A 24440-nucleotide genomic window follows, 5' to 3' on the forward strand; every position below is an offset into this window, starting at 1 on the left:
ATTTTTAAAATAGTCTTTCTTTTGCATTCTTTTAAAAAATAATATCAGAACATTTATAATAGAGAATTGTGTACTTCAGAGCCCGTGTCTGGGTCATAYTGGTGTTTCTTTAGTACTATACCAGCACTTCCCACAGAGAAAACAAGATAGAGAGGCTGAAAAATAGTTCCAATTTCCCATTTCAGCTACTGGAATATAGAAAATGAACAGTTTCTCCCATGCTGATTTCTTACAAGTCAAGCGGAATTTTTTTTTTTTTTTGCAAATTCACATTTAGATGTCAAAAAATGTTGACTTGCAACACCCTGACCAGAACGCCTCTGAGTGTTAGGGAAAGATTTGGGGGTGGAGGGGAGTTGTTCATTTGGTCTTAATAAAAGTTGGGAGTTTGTCATTTACTGTGAAGGTTACAGGCTTCAAGCTCTTCAGCCTCTCTCAGGCCATAAATCACCGGTAGCTCCTCAGCCACTTGCTGGTGATTTGTACATACACGTTTGCACAACATCTATGGACCCGGAGACTATATTCTCTTGCTGCTGAGTATTTCTTACAAAACTTGGTGAAATCCTGTTGCAGCAGAAATTGCTTGAGCCAAAGAATAAAAATGAACTTGGTAATTAAAAAGAAATGTACATGCTGATTTTGTGTTTAAATGCTTTCTCACCAGGCCCCCCCCAGTCCTGCACATGCCCTAAACAGCATAGCAGTCCAACCACTTCAGACTCAAGTCTTCATTATCTATAATCAGAGTTGGCACTACCCATTGAAAAGCTTATGCATATATAAACCTGATGACATATTATTCAAAATCACTGCAAGCTATTTGCTGAGTTCCTAAATAAAGCCACTTCAAAAGGCAGCTGGTCAGCGAAGCCACAGAAAAAATGTACAAGACAAACAAAATATCGGAGCTCGAGATCTTCAGCATTAACAATCATCTCCAAATTCTTAAGTGTTGGGAGCTCTGCATAGCCATATCCTGATTCTCAGTGGGGCCGAGTATCCGTAACATCAAGAGAAACACAAACCTCCGAAACGCTTACTAGAAACCCCCCCACAATATCCTCCCTCCCCCTGTTCCGCTGTATCAAACTGGGCACCAGAAAGAATAGGTACTTGCAACCATTTCAGCTTCCTCTACTCGTTCACACATTAGCTCCCCCATGCGTAAAATACAGAATAGCATCACCCTGGAGAGATTACAGAATCACAGAATCACTGAGGTTGGAAGGGACCTCTGGAGATCATCTAGTCCAACCCCCCTGCTCAGCAGGGTCACCTAGAGCACATTGCACAGGATTGCATCCAGGCGCATTTTGAATATCTCCAGAGAAGGAGACTCCACCACCTCTCGGGGCAACCTGTTCCAGTGCTCTGTCACCCTCACAGTGAAAAAGTTTTTCCTCATGTTAAGATGGAAGTGTCTGTGTTTCAGTTTGTGCCCATTGCCTCGCGTCCTGTCGCTCGTCACCACTGAAAAGAGTCTGGCCCCATCCTCTCGACACCCTCCCTTCAGATACTTGTACACATTGATAAGATCTCCTCTCAGCCTTCTCTTCTCCAAGCTAAACAGGCCCAACTCTCTCAGCCTTTCCTCATAAGAGAGATGCTCCAGTCCCCTAATCATCTTTGTGGCCCTTCGCTGGACTTGCTCCAGTAGTGCCACATCCCTCTTGTACTGGGGAGCCCAGAACTGGACGCAGTACTCTAGATGTGGCCTCACCAGGGCTGAGTAGAGGGGGAGAATCACCTCCCTCGACCTGCTGGCAACACTCTTTCTGATGCAGCCCAGGATACCATTGGCCTTCTTGGCCAAGCTCAGATGACTAAGTCGCTTTGATGATGAAAAGCATGCTGTGAAGGAGATGTTCCTAAAATGTTTTATGTGTACTAGTAGCGATATACAACCTATTTCAAAGTGTCGCCTATGCGTCCAGAGCTGCAGCAGTGACAGCTTCCCGCTCTATGGGTGCACGCTTGCAGTTGCCTTCCCAAGTGACAAGGAGCTGCTCTTGTCCCACCTACAAACACAGTTAGGTCCTTGCACGTAGATCTCCATAAATTCTGCACCTTCTCTTCTGGTTTAGGCCCTGGAGCAAGGCTGAAATCAGTGAAAGGAGAAAGGGATGTGTGTGTGAGCAAAAAGCAGCATGAGGCATGTGTACATGGCTTGCAGAATGAAAAGGGAGGAAAAGAAGAAAATAAGATTCACATGTACCCTTCTGAACATAATGTATATAAGCCTGGCAGTTGGCAACTGAGCTTGTCGCCTCAGGTGGCCTCACTCTGACGAGTTCATTGCTAGGGGCTCACCTGCACACATGCCTGCCTATGAGCAAAAAACAAGGCAGATGCGTTAATGGACAACAGAAATTTAAGAAAGAAATTTAACTAATGCAATTCAGCAGTTTCCTACATTGCAAATAATTACTGTAGAAAAACACGCAGGGTCCCCCCCAAAAAAACCAGAGTTTAGCTTTTATACCAGGAAAGAAACAGCAAGAGCTCGGAAACTTGAGGGAAAAAAACAAGACTCTACCTCCCTGTTTTGCAAATGTCACGCATGTTAAACACGACAAGCACACAGCCCAGGAGCGTAAAGGCTTTTAAGCAAAACAGTTTCCAAACATTTCCCTAGGATATCAGCAACTCTCTAACATTAGCAGGAATTTGCCTGCATGAGTCCCACATGCACTGCTGTCAGATTAGGCTTCTTGCAGCGAGGACATGATGAGCATTTGGCCTTTTCCCGTTCACAGTATTTTTATGATGCTAGTAAGAGTACGTCTCACTGACTTTAAAGCTAGTCACACAGGGACTAAGTGTGAATAAGCTCAGCACATCAAAGACGACGTGGTTTTATAGTCCTATAAAACATGTCTACGAATGCTGATGAATTACTCGTAGTCACTCCTAATTCAAGCTGACAACACGAACAACGTGCAGTGGACATCGATAGTAACCAAAAAAAGCACATCAGACCTAACAAACAGCTGCTCAAGAATCTCGGGAAACGGCTCCAGTCAAAGATACTGCCCAAATCTGCAGCTCGGTCTCCATTTCTTCTACACTGTCTCATTAATTAAAAGTTCTGGAAGATGAAGGCTAAGAAGTAACTAACAGGATGGAAATTTTGTACGCTTTTATATAAAATAGCTGTATTCCTGCTGGCAATCTGAAACACAGACGTCACATCAAGTGCAAATGCCACTTCACAACCTTCTTCGTCGTTCTCAGTGATCTTTCAACTCGTGAAAGACACATTTTCGGGTGACGCAGTGGGAACAAGGGCTGAAAAAACAAATCAGTGCTCTCAAGCTATATAAATCAGCAAGCATTTGGACAGTGGACAAGGATTCAAAAGGCAAAGGTTTCATTCAAACTGCCAAATATCCAAGTAGGGAATAAGTCATTACCCTGTTCTGCATTCTCCATATTTTCTTCAGAGAGGACTTTCCCTCAACCTAGCAACCAACAGAGTTGACTTTGAAATTATCTAATGAGGGGACTCTTTGCAAGTATTTTTGCACCTTTCTCCTCCTCTAGAACGTAGTTTCTCAGGGAAAAATGCGAATTTGCTTTTAACTCACTTATGTGAATTTAGCTACTTAAATATTTAGGCATAATCTCCAAAAGAAACAACCTTAAAATTGTAGCTTGATAAGCTTGCTCAACTATTTAAAGAAAAAAATCCATCTGAAATGAAAAGCCCTTTGAGTACAGAGCAGCTTGAGGCTCTACGGCACGAACAGAAGAGGGTAAGGGTTTTTTTTTCCTTCCTGCTCACATACCTGCAAACATTTCATTAAACAAGCTAATCTTTTTTTAAATCTCCCAAACGGTGAGCTCAGTGACCTCTTCCGCAATAAGCCGCACAAGTGACTGTACACTATCCAAACAATTCATTTTTATGCAGGGCTTTATCTCTTTGAACTTTAAAGTAAATGTTAGTGTTTATGAAACACACTGGATCAACAGCTCCGGGATAAAAATGACGCTGGAAATAAAAGCTGTAACACAGTAGCATTCGTGCAAACTTCTGCCCTAGCACCTTGCTCATACAGTGCAGCCCAATTAACAAGGCGCGTTCCCAGGAAAGACGATAACCCAACGTTCACAGCCACCGCGGCTACGAACCTCTTCCAGGTACCTGCTACCAAAGCCAACCAGATAGTTTTAAACACACCACTGCAACAAGAATCATCCAGTTAAAGACAAAACAAATCTATTTTGTGCATTTATACGCCATATGCTTTATTTTTAGAAGGAAAGGATGCCATTGATATCTTACTCTTTGCCCTTCTAGCTGCATAATACATGCCAGGCTACAAAATCTCTTCGCACTGGACCAGTCGCTCACTATTTTACCTTTATCAAGGCAATTTCCACCATCCTGAATTCCTAGTCCAGCTTCCCAAGAAAGGTACCAAATTATTTTCCATGCAAAGTGCAAGGAGAGGACTTGAAACATCAGGTAAGCTGGAACAAGTCTATAAAGCATTTTTAAACCAAGGGGAGGCAGGGCAATACATCCCTTCTTGAAGTATGTTTAGGAAGAGCAAAATTTAAGGAAATACCTTCCTGCAAAATTATCTTGTCCATTCCTTGATTCAGAAATATAACATTCTTCTCAGGCCATAAACTTCACCTGAAAGCTTCATGCTCTTAGTAGTACATACTTCCAAAAAATGTAAGTTCTGTAACACTCACTGTGCTGGAAACAGCACACGCGCTGAGTGCAATTCAAATAAGAAACGGGGGAAAAAGTGCCAAGTGGCACAGTCTGTAATTATTTAAATTCCAATTTTAAATATCAGCATCCTGGAGAGTATAATACCATCGCTCTCTCCCTCACGCACCCCAGATCGACTGAAATTGTATTTCTGAAAAGCCGCAGGCAAATCACTTTCGCAACCGTCGTCCTCCCAGCTAAATGAGAGAACATTAATGAGTCGAACCAGCCACGATCCCAAGGGCTCCAGCTCCACATGTTTAAGACCATTTCATAGGAACCAGAAAGACTGTCAGACGCATTCTTTTATTTTGAGGGCAACCACAAAACCATTAATTCCGGTAAGGAGACTTTTTGAAAAATAGTGCTACCTTCGGTTCAAAATATTACTTGGTGAGCTTCCCAAACGCTATAGCAATTTCACACACTGCACTGACATTTCAACCGGTATTTATGGCATATTAACGCTAACGTCACACATCCAAGAATCTTATCTTACTTTACAAATATTAACAGTGTCACACAATAGTTCATTCATCTTTTAAATAGGAAGCCTCGGCAAAGAGAGATTTGGTTACCTGTCCCAAGACACGTACTTATTTATCTGAAGAGGCAGAAGCAGCAAGATGACTGCAGAGCTATTCAGCGCTCATGATTGCGCATCATTCCTAAGCTCCTGCTCTTAACATCAAAATCCATTTTCCTAACCGTTCTGCAATGCTGTCAGACCTGTACTGAGCCACCTGGGTCAAAAGCAAAACCCAGCTGCAGCCTTCGCGTGAGCTGCTACCTTCATTCTTTGCGGTCTCTTGCCCCTGTGCCAGCACTGAAGCAGCCCAGTGCAGGGACCTGAGCAAGCAGAAAACCCAGCCAGCAAAAATCACAGACCGTTTTTGGCCAAATCAACTCCCTCAAATTAATTTATTGCCTGGCAGCGTGAGCAACACTGCCAGAAGAAGGGAGGCACCCTGGATGGAGGAGGAAGAAATGGGATCACAGCACAGCTGACTTCGTTCTGCCATGCAACCGAACCCTCTACAACTTTCCATCAGGATTTAAGTGGGCTAACTTGAGTACTGAGGCTGCTGAACTCCTCTGCCTTTCCCCTGCTCCCTTGTGCGCCTAAGAGGACCAATAACTTTTCCCATAACTCACTCAGRAAGTCAGAGAGGGCCTTAGCTTCCTGCAGCAGCGCCCTGGGATATACCCCAAGTGCTCTAGCACTGCTCCCGGAGACCTACTGTATAGCACATACAATTTAAGGGCAGGGAGCTCATTCACGTTGCTGGCCACCAGATCTAGCTGCATATTGCAGAACTGCTCCACCTCCCTGCCCGAATCGCAAACTCGCGTGCCGTTCCTATGAGGAAGGAAACGTCTGAAAGTGTTAAACAGAAGACCGCACAAAAGGAAAACAGTAATCGACAGTGTTTTCTCAGTAGATAGACTCTCAGACAGCCTGAACACTTGTGCTCTATTCCCTGGTGGTGCTGAAGACGTGMTAGGTGTCCTGGGGCACACACGTGCCTTTCCTTTTCTGTAGGAGCAAGAAAACAGACACAGGCCACCTACTTCAAAAGTTGAGATCCATCAGCTACAAATACTACTATCACATAAAGAAACAAGATCTCTTCCTTGAAGGCACGCAGTACCACCCTAAACTGATAACGCGACACYGAATCCAGGAGACAATCCCTCTTGCAAGCTATGCGTGGAGATGTCGTGCTTCTTTGGTGATTTTTCCAGCAGCAGGGTACTGCACACTGACACCATGATCATCCTGTCACTGGGAAGGTGACATTTCTGAAGAAGCYGAGTGAACGCTGGTGTTATTCAGCAGGGACAGATGTCTCGCTCTCATCGTGGTATCCAAAGCTAGTGCTAAAAATGAATAAGTGAACTGTTAAAAGTTTTGTGCTACAGATTAACACCAAGAAAGAACCATCACACCAAGCATCAGTTACTACCATATCGTGTCCCCCAGCTGTCAGTCCCCTGACACTAATACAACACGGCAGAAGAGTCCTTATCTGGGCTAGGAGAGTTTTGCACTAGACAGAAAAAGTGAAACTATACCCAAAGACTATGCTGCACCCAAAACCCTCTGCCTTGTACCCAAATGTGTACCACTCTGCCTTTTACACAACACAGCCTAAATGGCAGCACTTGATCATTCTGGATGGCAGGATGCAGCATATACATTAAACCGTGCCAGAAAATCTCAGCACTCCACCACTATTATGCTGAAGCAGCTACTCATGCTAGTACATCGCCAACCGCAGTTACGCTACGGCTCGCAGTGCTTCCCACCGAGTACGGGGCTCTGCAGCGATCACGCTCCTCGGAAGGACGTTCCGCCCACTGCTACGCTGAAGAGCGAAATCAGTTCCACATATAAAACGCCAAGTTAAAATTTAAACAAATTTCAGCTTTCTCCCGTTGGTATGGCAATACAACTACAGGATATGCTGGCTCTGGTACAAACGAGTAACTGTAAACTGTGTCTTACTGAATAAGACTGCTCTACTGTTTTGACAAACTGATTTTTTTTTGGTTTTCTAGCGCTCTGGCACCCAACTCTAAAAGGTCACTCTGTTTTTCTTCTGATGAGTTCAGTACTGTTCTTGCATGCTCAGAGAATGTCAAAATGTAATATATCTGTACGTTCAATACCTTAACATTGCACAACTTTGTGCCATCTATCTAACATTACATTACAGTGCTTCGTGCTGTTATTGGGAAATATTCACAAATCCAGGAAAAAAAACAGAGAGGCTGCTCCAAACAACCTTCTCGCATTTTCCACAAAGGACAATCTACAACCCACCATGAGCGCACATTATTACTTATGTATGAAAGTATAAAGAGATAAACTTTGCTACAATCATAGGGTCACAAGATATTGTAGCAGCATGAATAAATTTCAGTCTTTATAATCTGCATATATTGCAACATTTTCTGATGCAGTCTGCCACTATCCCATTTCCTCAGAAATTTCATTTTCCCCCAACCTCAGGCACATTTAAATACACACCTTTAAAACTGAGTTTCTCCTCCCCCTGCCACAAATGTAAGGTCTCCCCTCAAAAAAGAAATTATTCTTATTCAAGAAACAGGATAGAAATAATTTAGCCCTGGGCTCAAAGGTTTTCCTGTACTGAAAAGTCAGAAATTTTAAATCCATTCTTATGAAACTAAAATAGAAAACTCTCAAGATTTTGAACAGAGAAGGGGAAAATTGTCTCCTTTTCATGGCAGTCAGTGCTCATCTCCTTACCCTAAAACAGCATGAGATTATAGAGTTGAAAGTGCTGCTTTTTGTGCATTGAAAAAGCTATCCGTGGTTCTTTCTTTGGAAGCTTTTATGACTGACATCTTTGCTGTCAGACCAATAGCAATGAAATCTTTATAAACAGGTGAGTTGCTACATTTTGTTGGTATGCTTTTTTGTAAAAAAACTTGGTCCAATACTTTCTTCCTAATGCAGAAAGCACATTTAGTGTCTATATGAACACACCTACAACATGCTTCTGTATAGAAGTTCTATCAGTGTCCGGAACAGCCGGCATAACTCACTCCCGACTTCACCATTCATGAGGAATGAGACCATCACAAACTCGTACTGATAAGGGGAAATTACTTGCCTTGTGATTCTGCTTCACTGAAGATAACATCTTGGAGGATTTCTTACTCCCAGGCCTCGTCCCCCCTAGAGCAAGATTCGCAGAACTCCCAAAAGGTCTTAAAGGTTTTCTGGATCTCATGGGTGACAATAACATGGTTGGAGTATGAAGCAGATACCTTATGCCAAGCCCTTTCCTCATGTTCTTAAGTTTATTTTTTCCCCTCTAATGGGGCTGGTCAGCTTCAATTCTATGACATTGCTTTGCTTAGAAAACCATCATTAACCTCTGGCTGGATAGTCCCAATCTTGAATTTTTTGCAAGAACAATATTGAAGGGAGTTGAAAATTCATATCAAGGAGAAGACTGACCAGTAATAAAACACTCACTCCTTTAATAAGGTATATTTGTGGGTAAGGAGACAGTGGGCGTGTTCAAAGGGCATATTTACCATGTCACATTTGCCGTGTCCAAGAAGTATCTAAATACACAGCATGCACACAGCTGGCCATATCTATGTAAGCAAAAAACCCACGTGCATCATTGCATAGTCAGACAAAGCATTAGAGAAAAGAACAAAACAGACCTGTGCTATGTAATGAAAAAGTGTGCTAGTGTAGAAGCCAGAGAGCATTTATCAGGAACAGGCCAGAGGTGGAATGACCATCATAAATCTTGTCACCTCTTGTAAATAATGCCAAGCTCATTTCTTTGACCTCCTCTATCAAACAGTGGGCAAGATGTACATCTGTGCACTATATACTAACGTAATTAAAAAAACACCCACTAATGTGCATGTCTCCATGAGAGAACGTGTGACAGACGATAGCTCTGTTCCTTGCAGAGAGCACTAAGGTGATAGGCCTGGTACCAGAATACAGTCTAAGCAAGGTACAGCTTTAATACACTGCAGTTTAGAATAAGAATCAAATAAGACTTCCCTGAAAACATGCTGGCAGCAGCCTCAGTGCAAGTGTCTCAGCTGACTATAACTAAGGCATAATGACAGRAGACAACAAGCGATTAGAGCTGTGACACTTTATAAGACAGGCATGACATGGTAACACAGAACAAAAATGTCATTGTTTGAAAGTGTCATTGTTTGAAAAGCTTCCGATAAATCACTTGGTAGAGAACAGGAACCGCCTTTCCATACACCGTAAGGATGAAACCACAGAAAGTTTATTAATGGTATTTAAGCTCTCTGGAGTTTAACTGTCTGTAATGAATGTGGTCACTCACCAACAATAAAGTCTAATTCCAGCACAGCTCTCACTTGAGTATGACAGCATTGTTTTCTCCGGTATTCTGGTTATAAAAGCTGTCCCAAGCTGAAAGTGTGCCCACTTGAACAATCCTTACCTGCAAGACGTCTTGGATCTTCACCCACACATCAACCATGTCATAGAGCTTGATATCACCATCATATTGACTGGAAGGCGAGGCGACTGTCTGCTGAAGGTGCCCAAGGACTACGGAGTGAGCAGCAGCCACAGCGTTGAACTTGTCAAAAAGAAGCTCTAGCAGTTCCAGAAGTAACCTATAAACCATCAAAACAACCTCCACTCAGTTATCAGAAAACATTGCAAGCACAACGTAACGTAGCACGTCAGAGCAACGAACCAGGGTTCAGAAGATTTTGATTTCATACTCTGTTTTGTGATGGACACTGGACACAACCAGGCAAGTCTATGGCCTTTAGGTGACTACTTTCAGCTGAAACTAGCTCAAGTTTGGCACCTAAGTATTTCTGAGGCTTTTCCTTTTCATGCCCTCTTCTGTATCTGTTTCTGATCTTTAGTGGGTTCTCCTTGGCAGGATAGGAAAGATAAATGCATTAGCAACTACTGAGAACTTTGATRTCATGATATTAGACGGCATACCAAGCTACCAGATAGAGCAACAGATAGAGAGGGAAATTACCTGCTTTTTCCCCCAGAAGAGAGTGTCATTGACTTACATGTACAAACTGCATATAAGATATTAATTCTGGATTATGAAATGAGCAGTATGGAAGGTTCTAAACATCATGAAAGACCAGAAACCTAAAACATCAARGCTCATCAATTGTGTCAATTATCAAGGTTTTTAATATTACACATAGGGTCCTACAGCTATAACCCCATCAAAATGTACAACACATTACCTGCTCCTATGGCTTCTTTACTGCCCAATTATTGTAATTAATGTACCTTTGCAAAGTCCTAAATATTTTGTGATAAGGCAATGACTCCTCACATTTGATCTTACTGTTTGGAAAAAGGGGAAATTCTGATTAAGTTCACTGCCGTTTACTGAGCAATGCAACCCCAACAAAATGTGAAGATAACACTTCCCAAACCCATATGTTAGCCACTCTCCAGCTCTGACAGACAGGCTCCATCACATTTTACTGCAGCAACTTCGGAGTTACCACACGCTTGCTGTGTCTTCCCATCAGAGGTTACTATCCCACAGCAGGATGGATGACCTGCAGGAGAAGCAGAGCTGTACCCACTCCTCAACCACCATGCTTCAGTCCTTCGTATTAGCTAAAGATCACTAATGAGGCGTTCATTTGTGCCCCAGCCACTTCAATTCAGAGTGCAGAGTATCAGCTGTTCAAGCTAGCAGCTGGAGAGCTAACTGGAAAAACTGAGAAGCTGTTGCGCATTTGCTGCTGTTACCATCATACAGCAAGAGTCATCGAGCATCATGTCGTAGCTAAAACTAGAAGTGCCAACCTACCTTAGCTCATAGCAATCCTAGAGCAAACTTCTGCCCTGTGAAGGACAAGTGCTGGCTGTTGTTTAAAAAAGGACTATAACAGCTTATTGTGCCTCATTCACATATTATGGTTATGGCATAAGTGCATAAGAACATGATGATATAGACGGAACCAGAAAAGACAGCTATCATCAGTATTAACAGTATTAAATTTCAATATGTGAAGTCCAGTGTGGAAAAAAGCCATTCTTCTCTGCTTAAGGTTTTTTTTTTTTTTTTTTTTTTTTTGGGGGGGGGGGGTGTTCTTTCAAAAAGCCCTAATAACTACAGGCATACCTCAGAGATATTGCGGGTTTGGTTCCAGACCTTGGCAATAAAGCGAATAAAGCGAATATTTGTTTCCCGGTGCATATAAAAGTTATGTTTACACTGTACTGTAGTCTATAAAGTGTGCAATAGCATTATGTCTAAAAAACCAATGTACATACCTTAATTAAAAAATACTTTATTGCTAAAAAATGCTAACCATCATCTGAGCCTTCAGCGAGTCGTAATCCTTTTGCTGATGGAGAGTCTTGCCTCGATGCTGCTGGCTGCTGACTGATCAGGGTGGTGGCTGCTGAAGGTTGGGGTGGCTGTGGCAATTTCTTAAAATAAGACAGTAATGAAGTTTGCCGCATCAATTGACTCTTCCTTTCATGAAGGATTTCTCTGTAGCATGCGATGCTCTTTGATAGCATTTTACCCACAACAGAACTTCTTTCAAAATTGGAGTCAAACCTCTCAAACCCTGCCGCTGCTTTATCAACTGAGTTTATGTAATATTCYAAATCCTTTGTTGTCATTTCAACAATGTTCACAGCATCTTCACCAGCAGTAGATTCCATCTCAAGAAACCACTTTCTTTGCTCATCCAGAAGAAGCAACTCCTCATCCATTGAAGTTTTACCATGAGATTGCAGCAATTCAGTCACAACTTCAGGTTCCACTACTAATTCTAGTTCTCTTGCTATTTCCACCACATCTGCAGTTACTTCCTCCACTGAAGTCTTGAACCCCTCAAAGTCATCCAGGAGGGTTGGAATCAACTTCTTCCAAACTCCTGTTAGTGTTGATATTTTGACCTCCTCCCATGAATCACGAATGTTCTTAATGGCATCTAGAAAGGTGAATCCTTTCCAGAAGGTTTTCAATTTACTTTGCCCAGTTCCATCAGAGGAATCACTATCTATGGCAGCTATAGCCTTACGAAATGTATTTCTTCAATAATAAGACCTGAGAGTTGAAATTACTCCTTGATCCATGGGCTGCAGAATGGATGTTGTGTTAGCAGGCACGAAAACAACATTAATCTCATTGTACACCTCCATCAGAGCTCTTGGGTGACCAGGTGAATTGTCAATGAGTGGTAATATTTTGAAAGGAATCTTTTTTTCTGAGCAGTAGGTCTCAACAGTGGGCTTAAAATATTCAGTAAACCATGTTGTAAACAGATGTGCTGTCATCCAGGCTTTGTTGTTCCGTTTACAGAGCACAGGCAGAGTAGATTTAGCATAATTCTTAAGGGCCCTAGGATTTTTGGAATGGTAAATGAGCATTCGCTTCAACTTAAAGTCACCAGCTGCATTAGCCCCGAACAAGAGAGTCAGCCTGTCYTTTGAAGCTTTGAAGCCAGGCATTGACTTCTCCTCTCTAGCTATGAAAGTCCTAGATGGCATCTTCTTCCTATAGAAGGTTGTTTTGYCTACATTAAAATCTGTTGTTTAGTGTAACCACCTTCATCAGTTATCTTAGCTAGATCTTCTGGATAACTTGCTGCAGCTTCTACATCAGCACTTGCTGCCTCACCTTGCACTTTTATGGTATGGTTCTTTCCTTAAACCTCATGAACCAACCTCTGCTGGCTTCAAGCTTTTCTTCCGCAGCTTCATCACCTCTCTCAGCCTTCACAGAACTGAAGAGAGTTAGGACCTTGCTCTGGATTAGGCTTTGGCTTAAGGGAATGTTGTGGCTGGTTTAATCTGCTATCCAGACTACTAAAACTTTCTCCATATCAGCAATAAGGCTGTTCTGCTATCCTATCATTTGTGCGTTCACTGCARTAGCACTTTGAATTTCCTTCAAGAACTTCTCCTTTGCATTCACAGCTTGGCTAACTGTTTGGCACAGGAGGCCTGGCTTTCGGCCTRTCTCGGCTTTCGRCATGCCTTCCTCACTAAGCTTCATCATTTCTAGCTCTGGATTTCAAGTGAGAGAGGTGKGACTCTTCCTTTCACTTGAACACTTAGAGGCCATTGTAGGGTTATTAATTGCCCTAATTTCAATAYTGTTGTGTCTCAGGGAATAGGGAGGCCCAAGGAGAGGGAGAGAGACGGGGGAACAGCCGGTTGGTGGAGCAGTCAGAASACACACAACATTTATYGATTAAGTTCGCCGTCTTATATGGGTGCRGTTCGTGGTGACCGAAAACAATTACAAAAGTAACATCAAGGATCTGTGATCACAGATCACCATAATAGATATAATAATCATGAAAAAGTTTGAAATATTGCAAGAATTACCAAAATGTGACATGGAGACATGAAGTGAGCACACACTGTTGGAAAAATGGTGCCAATAGACTTGCTCGACACAGGGTTGCCACAAACCTTCAATTTGTAAAAAACGCAGTATCTGCGAAGCGCAATAAAGCAAAGTGCAATAAAACCTGTAGCCTGTAGCCTGTTCAAAGTCAAACAAAGAAGTTATTCCTGTAGAAAGAGCTACACATCTTCCCCCTTCCCTGACAAATGTTGTCCCTTTACTAATGTTGACTAATGTTATCAGTGGAGATAGGCCAATACGCAGACAAGACTGCCTGAGAAACAGGTTCCACTGCTGTTAAGTGAGTATCTTCTCCAGCCTCTTCAAGGATACAGGAGAGGTGACCATTGCTCTGACAGCCYATACAGGAACAGGTAGAGAGGCAGATAGGACAAGTGGCTGGTCAGACAGAAGCCAGAAAAGCAAGGAAGGAAACCAGATGCAGAAGAATTTGGAAAGACTAGTAAATTCCTGCTTGAGGAACTGACATCTAGCTTTGGGTGGGCCACCAAAAGACAGCCTTAATTATAAACATGCCTTATGTGATCAAATTAAATATATGCTGTTGAGAAAATTTATCAGTGCAGGCCCAATTTCTATTAACATCCCATAYTGCTAATGAAATTGTCCATATATCTTCTCTTTGTCCCAGGAAAACATGATTTTGCAAAACTAAACTAGTTGGATAGTTTGAAGAATTTGTTTTAYTGTTCTTAAGTAAGCTTTACTGCATGTTATCAACTTGCTTATGAAGCCATTACTAAAATATTACACTGAAAAAAAAGTTATTTGTTCTCAATTTCCAATGTTTTCCTGTTCTCATGTTACAGATTGGCAGAAGGGAAAACTCCCCTCAAAACATCCTTCACTGCAGCTAACTAMCACCACTTTACATTCTCCATCTAAACTGACACCGTTTTGCACTTCTCCCCGTCTTCAAATTACCCAGTGCCTCCTATCTTTTCTTAATTCCCTTTTCTCTAAATATCTTCTAAATCTGTCAGGTCATTTTTGAAACAAGGTGACCCAAAAGAGACACAGACACAGTATGTGTCAGACAGCCTAGGAGACAAAGCAGCATAAAATAGATTTTATGCATACAGGGTTGTAGCACCAAGTGACCTAAGCAGAACACACATACAAAATGACAGGAGACTGGCTTAGGCAATTTGTCAGAGCAGTCTCATAACCCCTTTGCTGCAAAATATGGTAAAKATCTCGTGAAACAGTGACACACAACCGGAAGCAACTCCTGTTGTCCAGGCAGTAAAGGAGAACGGCTTGATGCAAAGTGACTGCTGACACCTGAATGAGGTTGCTAATGACAATTCATGAATTTTAGCAACAATAATGTCCTTTGCCTGGTCAGGTTGTTGGCGCRCATATAATTTTTTTTTATATTTATTTTACAGCCTCAAGATTTGGTAAAAATCAAGTAAAGAAACGTCTTACGAACACATAGGGATAGACTGCATTGAACCCTAAACACCAGGATTTGGTAACAAATAGTCAACACATCACCTCATGGGTTAGATTTTCAACTGAAATAAAGCTAAGACAAGTTATTCCAACCAAAATCTTGTCCCCTAAATTTGGACCTTGGGTAGACATGCTTCCAGATTGTTACTCTTCTAAAGTCAATAACCTTCCGTAATTCAAAAGCAGCCCCCAAATTCATTAACATATACCAGTATTTATTCCAAACTCATGCAGCATGACCTCCTCTGCATTATCTTGTCCTCCACAACCCAATATAAGTATTTCTATACAGGTATACATGCATGCACTAATGAGCCACTTATTAATAAGTCAATGGCAATTCCTACATTTAAGCACTTTTTTCACAAAGTTATTCCAAACACAGATATCTAAAAACCTTCAAAAACTTACCTATTACTCTGAAATATACTCTTAAAAAAAAAAAGAAAGAAAGAAACACTTCAATTAAAGTCAAGGTCAGCTGCAACTTGGTGGGATTCAAGTATAACTTTCAAAACTACTGTAGCCTTAAGTTTTAATCATTTCCACTAGTGCTAGGAACCTGCTACTGCTCTCTACCGTGTTTTAATCCTTCATGTCATTCACATTTCATGGGGGTAAACGCACGTATTAAGGAGGGTTTATATTCACAGCAAACTATGCCTACAGAAAAACATCTTCTGTCCAGTTAGGCTTCTTCTAAGGCAGCTATACTGTATCACAGAATCACAGAATGGTTGCGGTTGGAAGGGACCTCTGGAGATTGTTCAACCCCCCTGCTCAAGCAGGGTCATCTAGAACACTTTGTCCAGGATCACATCCAGACAGCTTCTGAATATCTCCAAGGACGGAGAATACACCACCTCTCCGGGCAACCTGTTCCAGTGCTCAGTCACCCTCACAGTAAAGAAGTTTCTCCTTACATATCAGTGCATCTATGCTGCAGCCTCCCTGCCATTCCTGGTACAAGCATCYGGGGCTACATTTTGTGAGAGCATTCCCGTTTCCATGCCCCACAGAAAAGAAAACCTAAAAATCTGGYATATCACAGTGCCATGCAAGTCTTCCCTTTGTGGCCCCATTGGTGAAAAACACCAATTCACCATTCCATGAAGGTCCTTCAGGTGTGCTAGTGACATCATTTTCTACGTCGAGTCCAATTCAGTAAATGAGTCTTTCCAATTTCACACCAGCTATCCATGCAGCTAGACTGCTTTTCAAGGAGAGGAGTGCTGAATCCAAAGGCCCAGGATGAGATACCCATGGCAGAACAGTGCATAAGATATATTACTCTCAGAGCTGGTTACTTCAGATCTATACCTTTTGACCTTAGAAATTTGGGTGCATTAATTCAAAATGTCTTGATATACAAAGGTAGAAGGTGGTCACACAAATGGGTGACCATTTTAGAATCCAGATGGTCATTATCAGATCTGCAACTTATCTGGCCGGGTTCTCTGTCGTACAACGAGAAGGCTCTACATAATTTTTGTGAGCTCTGTGAAGGAATCACACCAGGACCTCCACAAGCAGGTTTAGCAGCCTCACCCTCAAGGGGAGTGAGACATCGCCTTTTTCATAAGGAAAAAACACGAGCCAACCTTCAAGAGCCACCACACAGCAAAGAAGAAATGCATATAACTTGTCCTGTGCATACCTAATGACCTGAATGGAAGTTGTCCAGCAGAAGCCTCAATATACAGCCTCAGACCATTCAGGCCTCTCTGTCAGCTTTTATTAGTCATTTTATTTGCCAGATTCGAGAGTTTTTGTGGATACCCTTTAAAGTACAGTAGCAGAATACAGGCACTGAGCTCAGTCATACGAATGAGACTGAGCATTCATGTGTGATTAAGGTGATTTTAAGGCGAACTGAAAAACAGTTTACTCACCAAATCCTGAGGTCAAGTAAGTATTGTGGCTGACAGCCTAATGAATAGTTAAGCAGTTTCGGGAGCTGCAACAGGCTCGGATTTGGGATCTTGCAGAGTTCTCTTGAAACAGGAGACCCTTGTTCTTTTTTGTTTTGTTTTGTTTTCGAGACTAGGAAAAAGTCACTTAGTTGGGATTTAAACCTGTAGCTAATTTGAGGGGCKGTATACCTTTCCATATTTTAATTTATTCTTTTCAGTATAAATGAATTCACCTGCTTACTGCAACTTCATATGCAATTTTGGTTTAGAAACAGTTCTAATTATCTCCTCACTCGACAAGAATTCAAGACACTTTCCATAGGGCTCACGTAAGTCCTATTAATCACACATCAAAAACTGTTATAGGCTTTTTGTATTTTACCCAGCCCTCTGGGGCAGGTTAACATCATTAAAATATGATCTGATCCAATTTATCAATTTCAGTGGGCAACCTACAGCCATGCAGCCTCTCAAGACTTGTTCATAAAACAGGTATCAAATATATGCTGTGCTCCACCTTGGCAYCAGAGACTAAAATTCTGCCTTCAGACCCACTCAAAAAGCTTGCTATAATTTCACTGTGGTACCAATACCATAACTCTATGAATTCTACACAACACGATTGTTTCCACAGCAATGATAGGAATTGAAAAAGAAGTCTTCACCAAGCTAGTTTTCCTTGGGAGAGATTTTCCACTACAAATATTATGCATAGTGAAGAAGCACGTTTTTGTTTGGGGATTTTCTTTTCTACCATTAATTTTTGGACAGTGATCATTACAATGGGCAGTATCACAAATTAAGATTTCAGATAAAAGTGATAGCTAATCCTTACAGAGTTTTATTTCCAGCAAAACGGTTCTAGTAAATCCTGAAGACTGCTGCTAAAAAAGGAGCAGAAACTTAGTTCTCAGGCTTCCCTACCTTGCTACTAATGTAAATGGGGCTGCAAGTCAATGAGAAGCTTGGCCATATATTTACCAATATAATTAGTTACATATATGATTTCAAAACCTTGCTCTTGCATCAGCTGAACTTGACTCTGCTACACTTCAAATAAACAATGGAGCTGAATCTTCTCTTTCCAAGTCATGCTATGTACAAACTTTAAATTCCTTTGGCATCACCATMGGTGTAAAGTCATGATTCAGTGCAACACAGGAAGGCAGAGAGTATTTGTTTTGGCACCAAGCACTTTTTTACACCAGGCATACCAGCAATCTGAGACAGCATTACAATTCAGTCTGTTGTAAAGCTGCTTGAAACAAAAGGTTTAGGTTTAGGTTAAAAATAATCAAGGGCTTTAACATTATGTACTTCTTACTAGTAAAGCTATGCTGGCTTCTTCTGTGCTTCCACCTTCAATCAGCATTTTAACACATCTGTTTAGCCAAAAGATTCTCTTCTAGGGTCAAAGCACAGAAGAAACCACCTCCCTTTCCCACATTCTTAGCTGAGAAGCAGCAACGCCTTCCCTTTCTGGATACACTTCCTTGATTCCCACGCCCTTCAGGTGCTCAAGGAACATCAGCCTTTCCTTGAGACAGAGGCATTTCTGAAAAGTTAGCATTTCAGATTTCTGCTATTCCAAGATTATTGTCACTCCTTTAAATGGCAATCAACAGATATGACACCCTCCCCCAGACTTACTTTTGCAGCAATCAGGTTTCAGTGTTTGAGACATCCTTACCTGGGCTGATTTTCCTGAGAAAGATTCTCCCCTCTCTGGTAACCGTTGTCCGCCACCTGGGTTGTGGACCGCTTAACAATCTGCTTGAGTTCTTGTTCCAGGCGATCCTGGATGGCTTTCACGGTTTCGGGGATTTTTTTCAGTTTGGCCAGCCCTTTGATGAGTATGCCCATGAAGACAGTGCTGTTCTCCTCTGGATCCAGTTCCGTATCTTCCTTAATTTCCAGAAGGCTCGTTTCTCGCACTGGAATATATTTAAAAAGTCATAATCCAAGGTTTAAATTATTTAAAACAGCACTTAACACCACGCAGAAAAAGCATATGAACTCATCTGCCTTCACTGAATTCCCGTTACTTTGAGCGACCAAGGAGTAAACAAGGAAACCACCAGCACTCAGATTTTTGGGAGCGGGTGGATGTTTTTGTTTGCTTGGGGTTTGTTTGGGGTTGGTTCTCTAGGTAAATACAACAGCCTGCAAATTCGACTGATCCAGAAATCAGCTAGGAAACTGAGGCAGTCTGCTGCAATTAAGATATCCGTGAATGTGCAGGTATTATATCACTACAAATCCACTGAATGCACATCACTGGAGCTAAAAGCCCCGAATTTCTCAGTCAGCTCTTTTTCTTTGCGGCATTCTTCCCAAGACAGGAATTTTCATTATGAACGCTATCTAGCTCAACAGACTTCTGACGAATTCGGCAAAGTTTACACTGCTAAAGTGAAGGATTGTTTGATGTTATCCTGTTCTGCTTTATTACGTCTGTCAAGGGGTTGATGAAGCTACTCAAAACTGTTAGTGAGGCTTCTAGAAAGGAAAAGCTAGAAGAAATAGAAAGGATATTGTGGCTAGGGCCCTCCTGGAGTAACTGGGAATGAATAAGGAGAAATTCTGTTGCTAGGTGACGAGGAATAGAAAGGCAAAAGGGACTATGTTTGTTTTAAGTATGTTCATTAATCAACATTTCTTAATTTACAGATAACACCCAGCAACAACAAAAGGATGTCTCTGTTAAAGACTGGGTGAAGCATCTAATGGATGTATTGAAACACTATCAGGAAGTAAATGTCTTCAAGGCAAACCCAACCAAAGCATCTTGGAAGACCTGTAGTCACGTGGCTTGTTGACAGCAGGCGTAGCAGGACGTGGACAACCTGCACAAAAGCATACCGCTGAAGCACTGCCATCCACCAGAGCGGTTCCTGACACAGGAATTAAAAACCAAAGGCTGTTTCATCCTGCTGGTACCCAGCTCTGATGAGGGCTGTTGGATGGCAGATGACACGCATGGTTTCTACTGCTCAACAGATTTTTTTTTTTTTTTTTTTTAACTTAAATCAAAACATATAAAGTCATCCAAGAACTTGAATAAACATCAAATGATCCACCAGAAGGATTTAAATGACATGGCAGAAATGAAAAACGGCATGTCAGAAGGAGCATACAAGCCCCATTGCTGCCTAAAGATCTGACACAGAACAGAAGAGCAGTAGCACTGCAAAAGTTAACATCGGAGTAGAGGAAACAATGTCCCAAAGAGCCCATATGCTGCCAGTTCATAAACAGCACCACGATAAACAGATAATGCTTGTTTCAGTGGTAGCTTACACCAACCTCCCCAGCAGAGATTTGGTTCCCTTCTGTCAGTATAATCCCAAACGTGGCACCCCTAGCTGAAATCRCATGCACTGCTCGCATGCATTTCAACCTAGAGCAGCAGCAACGCGGTAAGATAAGAAAGAGGTAAGGACAGGCCTCGCTAGGTCATAAAGAAAGCCTATTTAAACACGTAGTTTGGGCTACTTCAGGGGTTAGCTTAGACAAACACATAGAAACACCCAGAAGGCTCTGATTAAACAAAAACAATAATAATATAGGAGATGCTTAGACAGCACGTAAACCATAATAGCTCTTAAACGTTACAACGGGATGCACACGCACCTCTGTGCAGAGCTCTCATCTCTTGCACACCTTTCAACCCCGGAGCCTGCAAAGCACTTTGTGTGCCGCGTATTGCGAGCATGCGCCACCCGCCCTCTTAATGCTGCTTGTTATTCTCCAAATGCCACAGCACGCAAACAAGGAGAAGGAGCTGTGCAAAAGACGACACTGGAAATGCTAGAGGAAGAAAGGCTTTAAATTGTTGTCCCGTCCCACCCCCGCCCTAAAAAACAACGTTGTTGTGATGAGTTTGATGAGTTGAACTCGGACTAAATGACCTTTTAGAGGCCAGGTTCCCGGTGTTACACTGCAGCCCCTTTGCAGGTGGGCTGCAGATTATTCCTAATATCACACAATGAAAACCAGAGAGGGAGGAAGTACTACCATATCTAAATGCGAGGACTGCATTTAAGGGGACTAAAGGCAGCAATCTTAGATGAACATGTACATTTTCAAAGAGAGCAAAGCAATTTCTAACTCCCTCAGATAGCCAGGACCTTGATTTACATCTCTCGCAAACAAAAATACAGTGAATACTTCAATATCCAGCAGCAATGCACTGGTTTATAAGTTCTGTTAGATCTGGTCTTTTGGTAAAACAGTGGGGACCATGGTTCCTGCATGTTCTGCCTATTAGTCATCCTAGAGAGCTTTGGGGCCCCATTTAGCTCTAAGACCTGCAAGATCCCAACCCAGTGCAACTGGAAATGCTCCTCTTCTCCTGTTTTCCCCACTGCAAAAAACCTCTTCAAACATTTAATGTCATGGAGGAGTCATCTGACCACAAGGCTCTCCTTGCCCCTGACCCTCTTCAGAAAAGACATCAAGTAGACACACATTTACAAAGAAGTTCATCCTTAAAATTGCAATCCCACATATTATTCCACACAGGCAGAGGAGCTCCACAGATGAAGGAAGAGGCCCCTGCAGATCGGCTTTCAGAACTGAAAGCTTCGGCTGTATTTACTCTGAAACTGAGAATTAGATTAACTTTGTCATTCATTTGTATCAAGCCAAAAGCACAACACTGTCAAGACTCTGTTCCTCGCTTTCTACCTTCATCAGTTTCTACCTGTAAAATACTTCCTTTCCTTTAAAGAGGTAAGATCATTGTTCATTCTGTAAGCACGCTTTACCTAGAGAAGTCATGAAAAATTAATAAAAATAACCATGGTAAACATCTAACGGATAATTTAATTACTCTAAATTGTGGGTTTGCTATTAGATTTGATTAACCTCTTCTTCTTTCTGGTTCATCAAAGAGTAGAGGGGAAAAAAAAAATCCTATTTTAATTAAAAACAGCTTTATATTATTCACAAAATAATAAAGCTGGAAAACACCAAAGAAAAATTCCATAGGACTTTTTCCAGTAATACCAAGAAGTTAATTTTTCTATCCCTCCCTTTAGGAGTATAATAAATGAAATGTGATGTCGGTTAATAAATATTTTAAAACTTATTAAAATTYCCTTCTTCTTTTCCCTCATACTCATGCCTTTAAACTTTGATTTGAAGTTCTATGTCAAAAACACAGCTTCAACATACTGCTTTATTGTCCCATCCCAGCTATAAACCCTTGTACCATGTAAACTTTCTGCCCACACAAACCAATAGAAACATTGGACTGCCTAAAGTCTAGTCGTGTGACTGAGGCTTTTGGGGATCAGTTTGATATATACCTTAAATGTTTCTAGCTAAACTGCCCTTCTTGGACAACCAGTTTTCAGTATCGCTTCATGATCTGAAGGGGTTCTTATGGCTTAATTCTATCCAAAGAAGACACCAAATGACCTCTGAAAACCATTCAAGAAGCAAAACATTTAAACRTGGTTTCTCAACAGCTTCCCAAGACAACAACCTAAAGCTCTCTATTCAGAGTACCGTCTTTGCCACGTCCTCTCCAATGAAATATGCAGCCATTTTTACAATTTTATATCATGGGAGCTGTGCATCTGAAAACACACAACTGTGTTTAAGCAATCAAAATCCACATTAAATTTAAATCACTAGAAAGTTGAATCATGTTCATCATTGATTCATCACCTCCACTAACCTCCACAGTTACGAAGATGGAAATTTCCCCGACGGCTCCCTAGTTTGACGATGCCCTATAAAAACGTCTGCTCCAATTGATGATACCCTAATTTGTATGATTCTGCCATACCACAAGAAAGAAACCTGCTGCAAGAGGCATTTTAATAGCTCCAGTCTGATCCCCAGAAAAGTCACTGTTGATAACTCATTTAAGCACGGCAGCTACAGAAACGGCTCTTGGGTCTTGTTTTTCATTCCAATGAATGACCAAAATTTGCTGCTACTTATTACAGAAGATTTCATTAGCTGTGTGCTTTTATGGGCAACTAGTAAAATTTTATGTACTATTTTTCATGATTTATATCCTTCCAGATTATACCCTTCCTTCCTTCAATCCTTTTAGAGAATAGGATGCAAGTTCAGAGTGTCCCAAAGGCATAATTCGAGATTTGAAGAAACTTCAACTGCTGATTTCTAGTGCTGAAACCTTGTTTTGACCCATGTGCGGAGACAACAGGCAACAAATGGACAGTTATTTAAGAAATAGGTCCTTTAAAGATTTTGGTCATTTTTATCTGCTTTACTGCCAAGTCCAAAAGAAAATGGGTCTCGGAGATCAATAACCTCCAAGCCCAAGGCAAATTTCCTCTTTCTAAAACTGCTGTTCACACAGTTCCATCTACAATTTTAAGGATGTTAGCTCTCTAAAAGCAGAGACATTTTAATCTGACATGGCTACTCTCCCAAATCCACTGTAACGTTTCTTTGGAGGAAATTATACAAACTGACTCTGTGAGCCATGTTCAAATTCCTCCCAACACAGGCCAGCACGAAAACTAAGTCTCCAAACAAAAAATTCATGGGAGTCCCATATCCTCTTTCGTGACTGCGTATAGGAACATCTAAAGAAATTCTACAGGAAGACAGACCTAAGGATGCCTTTTGGCTTTCCTCACATGGACCTAGTCTCCTTGATTTTCCCTTCCCCAAACAACACGTACACAAGCTACATGAACCATTGCTTAGCATCTAGCCAGAACATGATCCGTTGGTGAGGACCGGTGAGAGAAAGCATGGCCCTGCAAAAAGAGTTACACCATAGGCTTTCATGCTTATTGTACTGTTGAAAAAACATTCTTAAACTACACAGGCTGCTTCTTCAATATGCTCGGCATAAAAATTTACCTCAAGACAATCAGAAAAAACTCGCCTTTTTATGCAGCACTGCAATGATAGAGGATGGAGGGAATTAGACTCACTGCTGGATTCCCACCACCTTCCAATTAAGTCCTCAGTCGGATTTATGCAAATGCATAATGGCTAACAGGACAACTYGGGTTTAGTGAGGGGATCATTTAACTTTTAGTACAAATGATGATCAAGAAAGTCACCCAGCTGGTGTATCAGATCCCCAGGTGAGGTTAATAGGAACAAAGAAACCTTTAAAGTGGAAGCAACTGTGACAGTAAACAGAGAATCCCACACTGGCATTTTCACAACCACCTTTAAAATCAAGCCTTAAAGCTYTGGTTCCTGTAGGTATTTCACAGGSCTAACTTCACAGGTCTTCACGGTTTTTTGCCGACACGGATATAYGTATGTTCTTAATGAAAAGGAGCCTGGAACAGTAACTGGACTTGATTTTAGAAATCACCATACTGCTCAGACCTRGAAGCTACATTTTCCTCTTACAGCTGAGATGCATGGGTGACTGAACTATACTCTCTGCTCTATTTA

At 41.6% G+C, this 24440-nt stretch overlaps 1 protein-coding gene across 15 annotated transcripts in view; it reads right to left on the reverse strand.

The window, feature by feature from the left end:
- Window positions 1-24440, reverse strand: part of EXOC4 (exocyst complex component 4) — a 391280-nt gene that overhangs the window by 319186 nt on the left and 47654 nt on the right. For all 15 annotated transcript variants that reach the window (XR_003257735.1, XR_003257736.1, XM_026091145.1 and 12 more), the window contains exons 6-7: window positions 18727-18970; window positions 9718-9895 (exon numbers count right to left, since the gene is read on the reverse strand). Coding sequence is in view for 13 of the 15 variants with exons in the window: in XM_026091145.1 (XP_025946930.1) it covers window positions 9718-9895; window positions 18727-18970 (422 nt within the window). In the remaining 2 variants the exon portion in view is untranslated. The remainder of the gene's footprint in view (window positions 1-9717; window positions 9896-18726; window positions 18971-24440) is intronic.

The sequence above is a fragment of the Apteryx rowi genome, unplaced genomic scaffold (assembly GCF_003343035.1).
Source record: "Apteryx rowi isolate R43461 unplaced genomic scaffold, aptRow1 scaffold_9, whole genome shotgun sequence".
NCBI classification, from domain to species: Eukaryota; Metazoa; Chordata; class Aves; order Apterygiformes; family Apterygidae; genus Apteryx; species Apteryx rowi.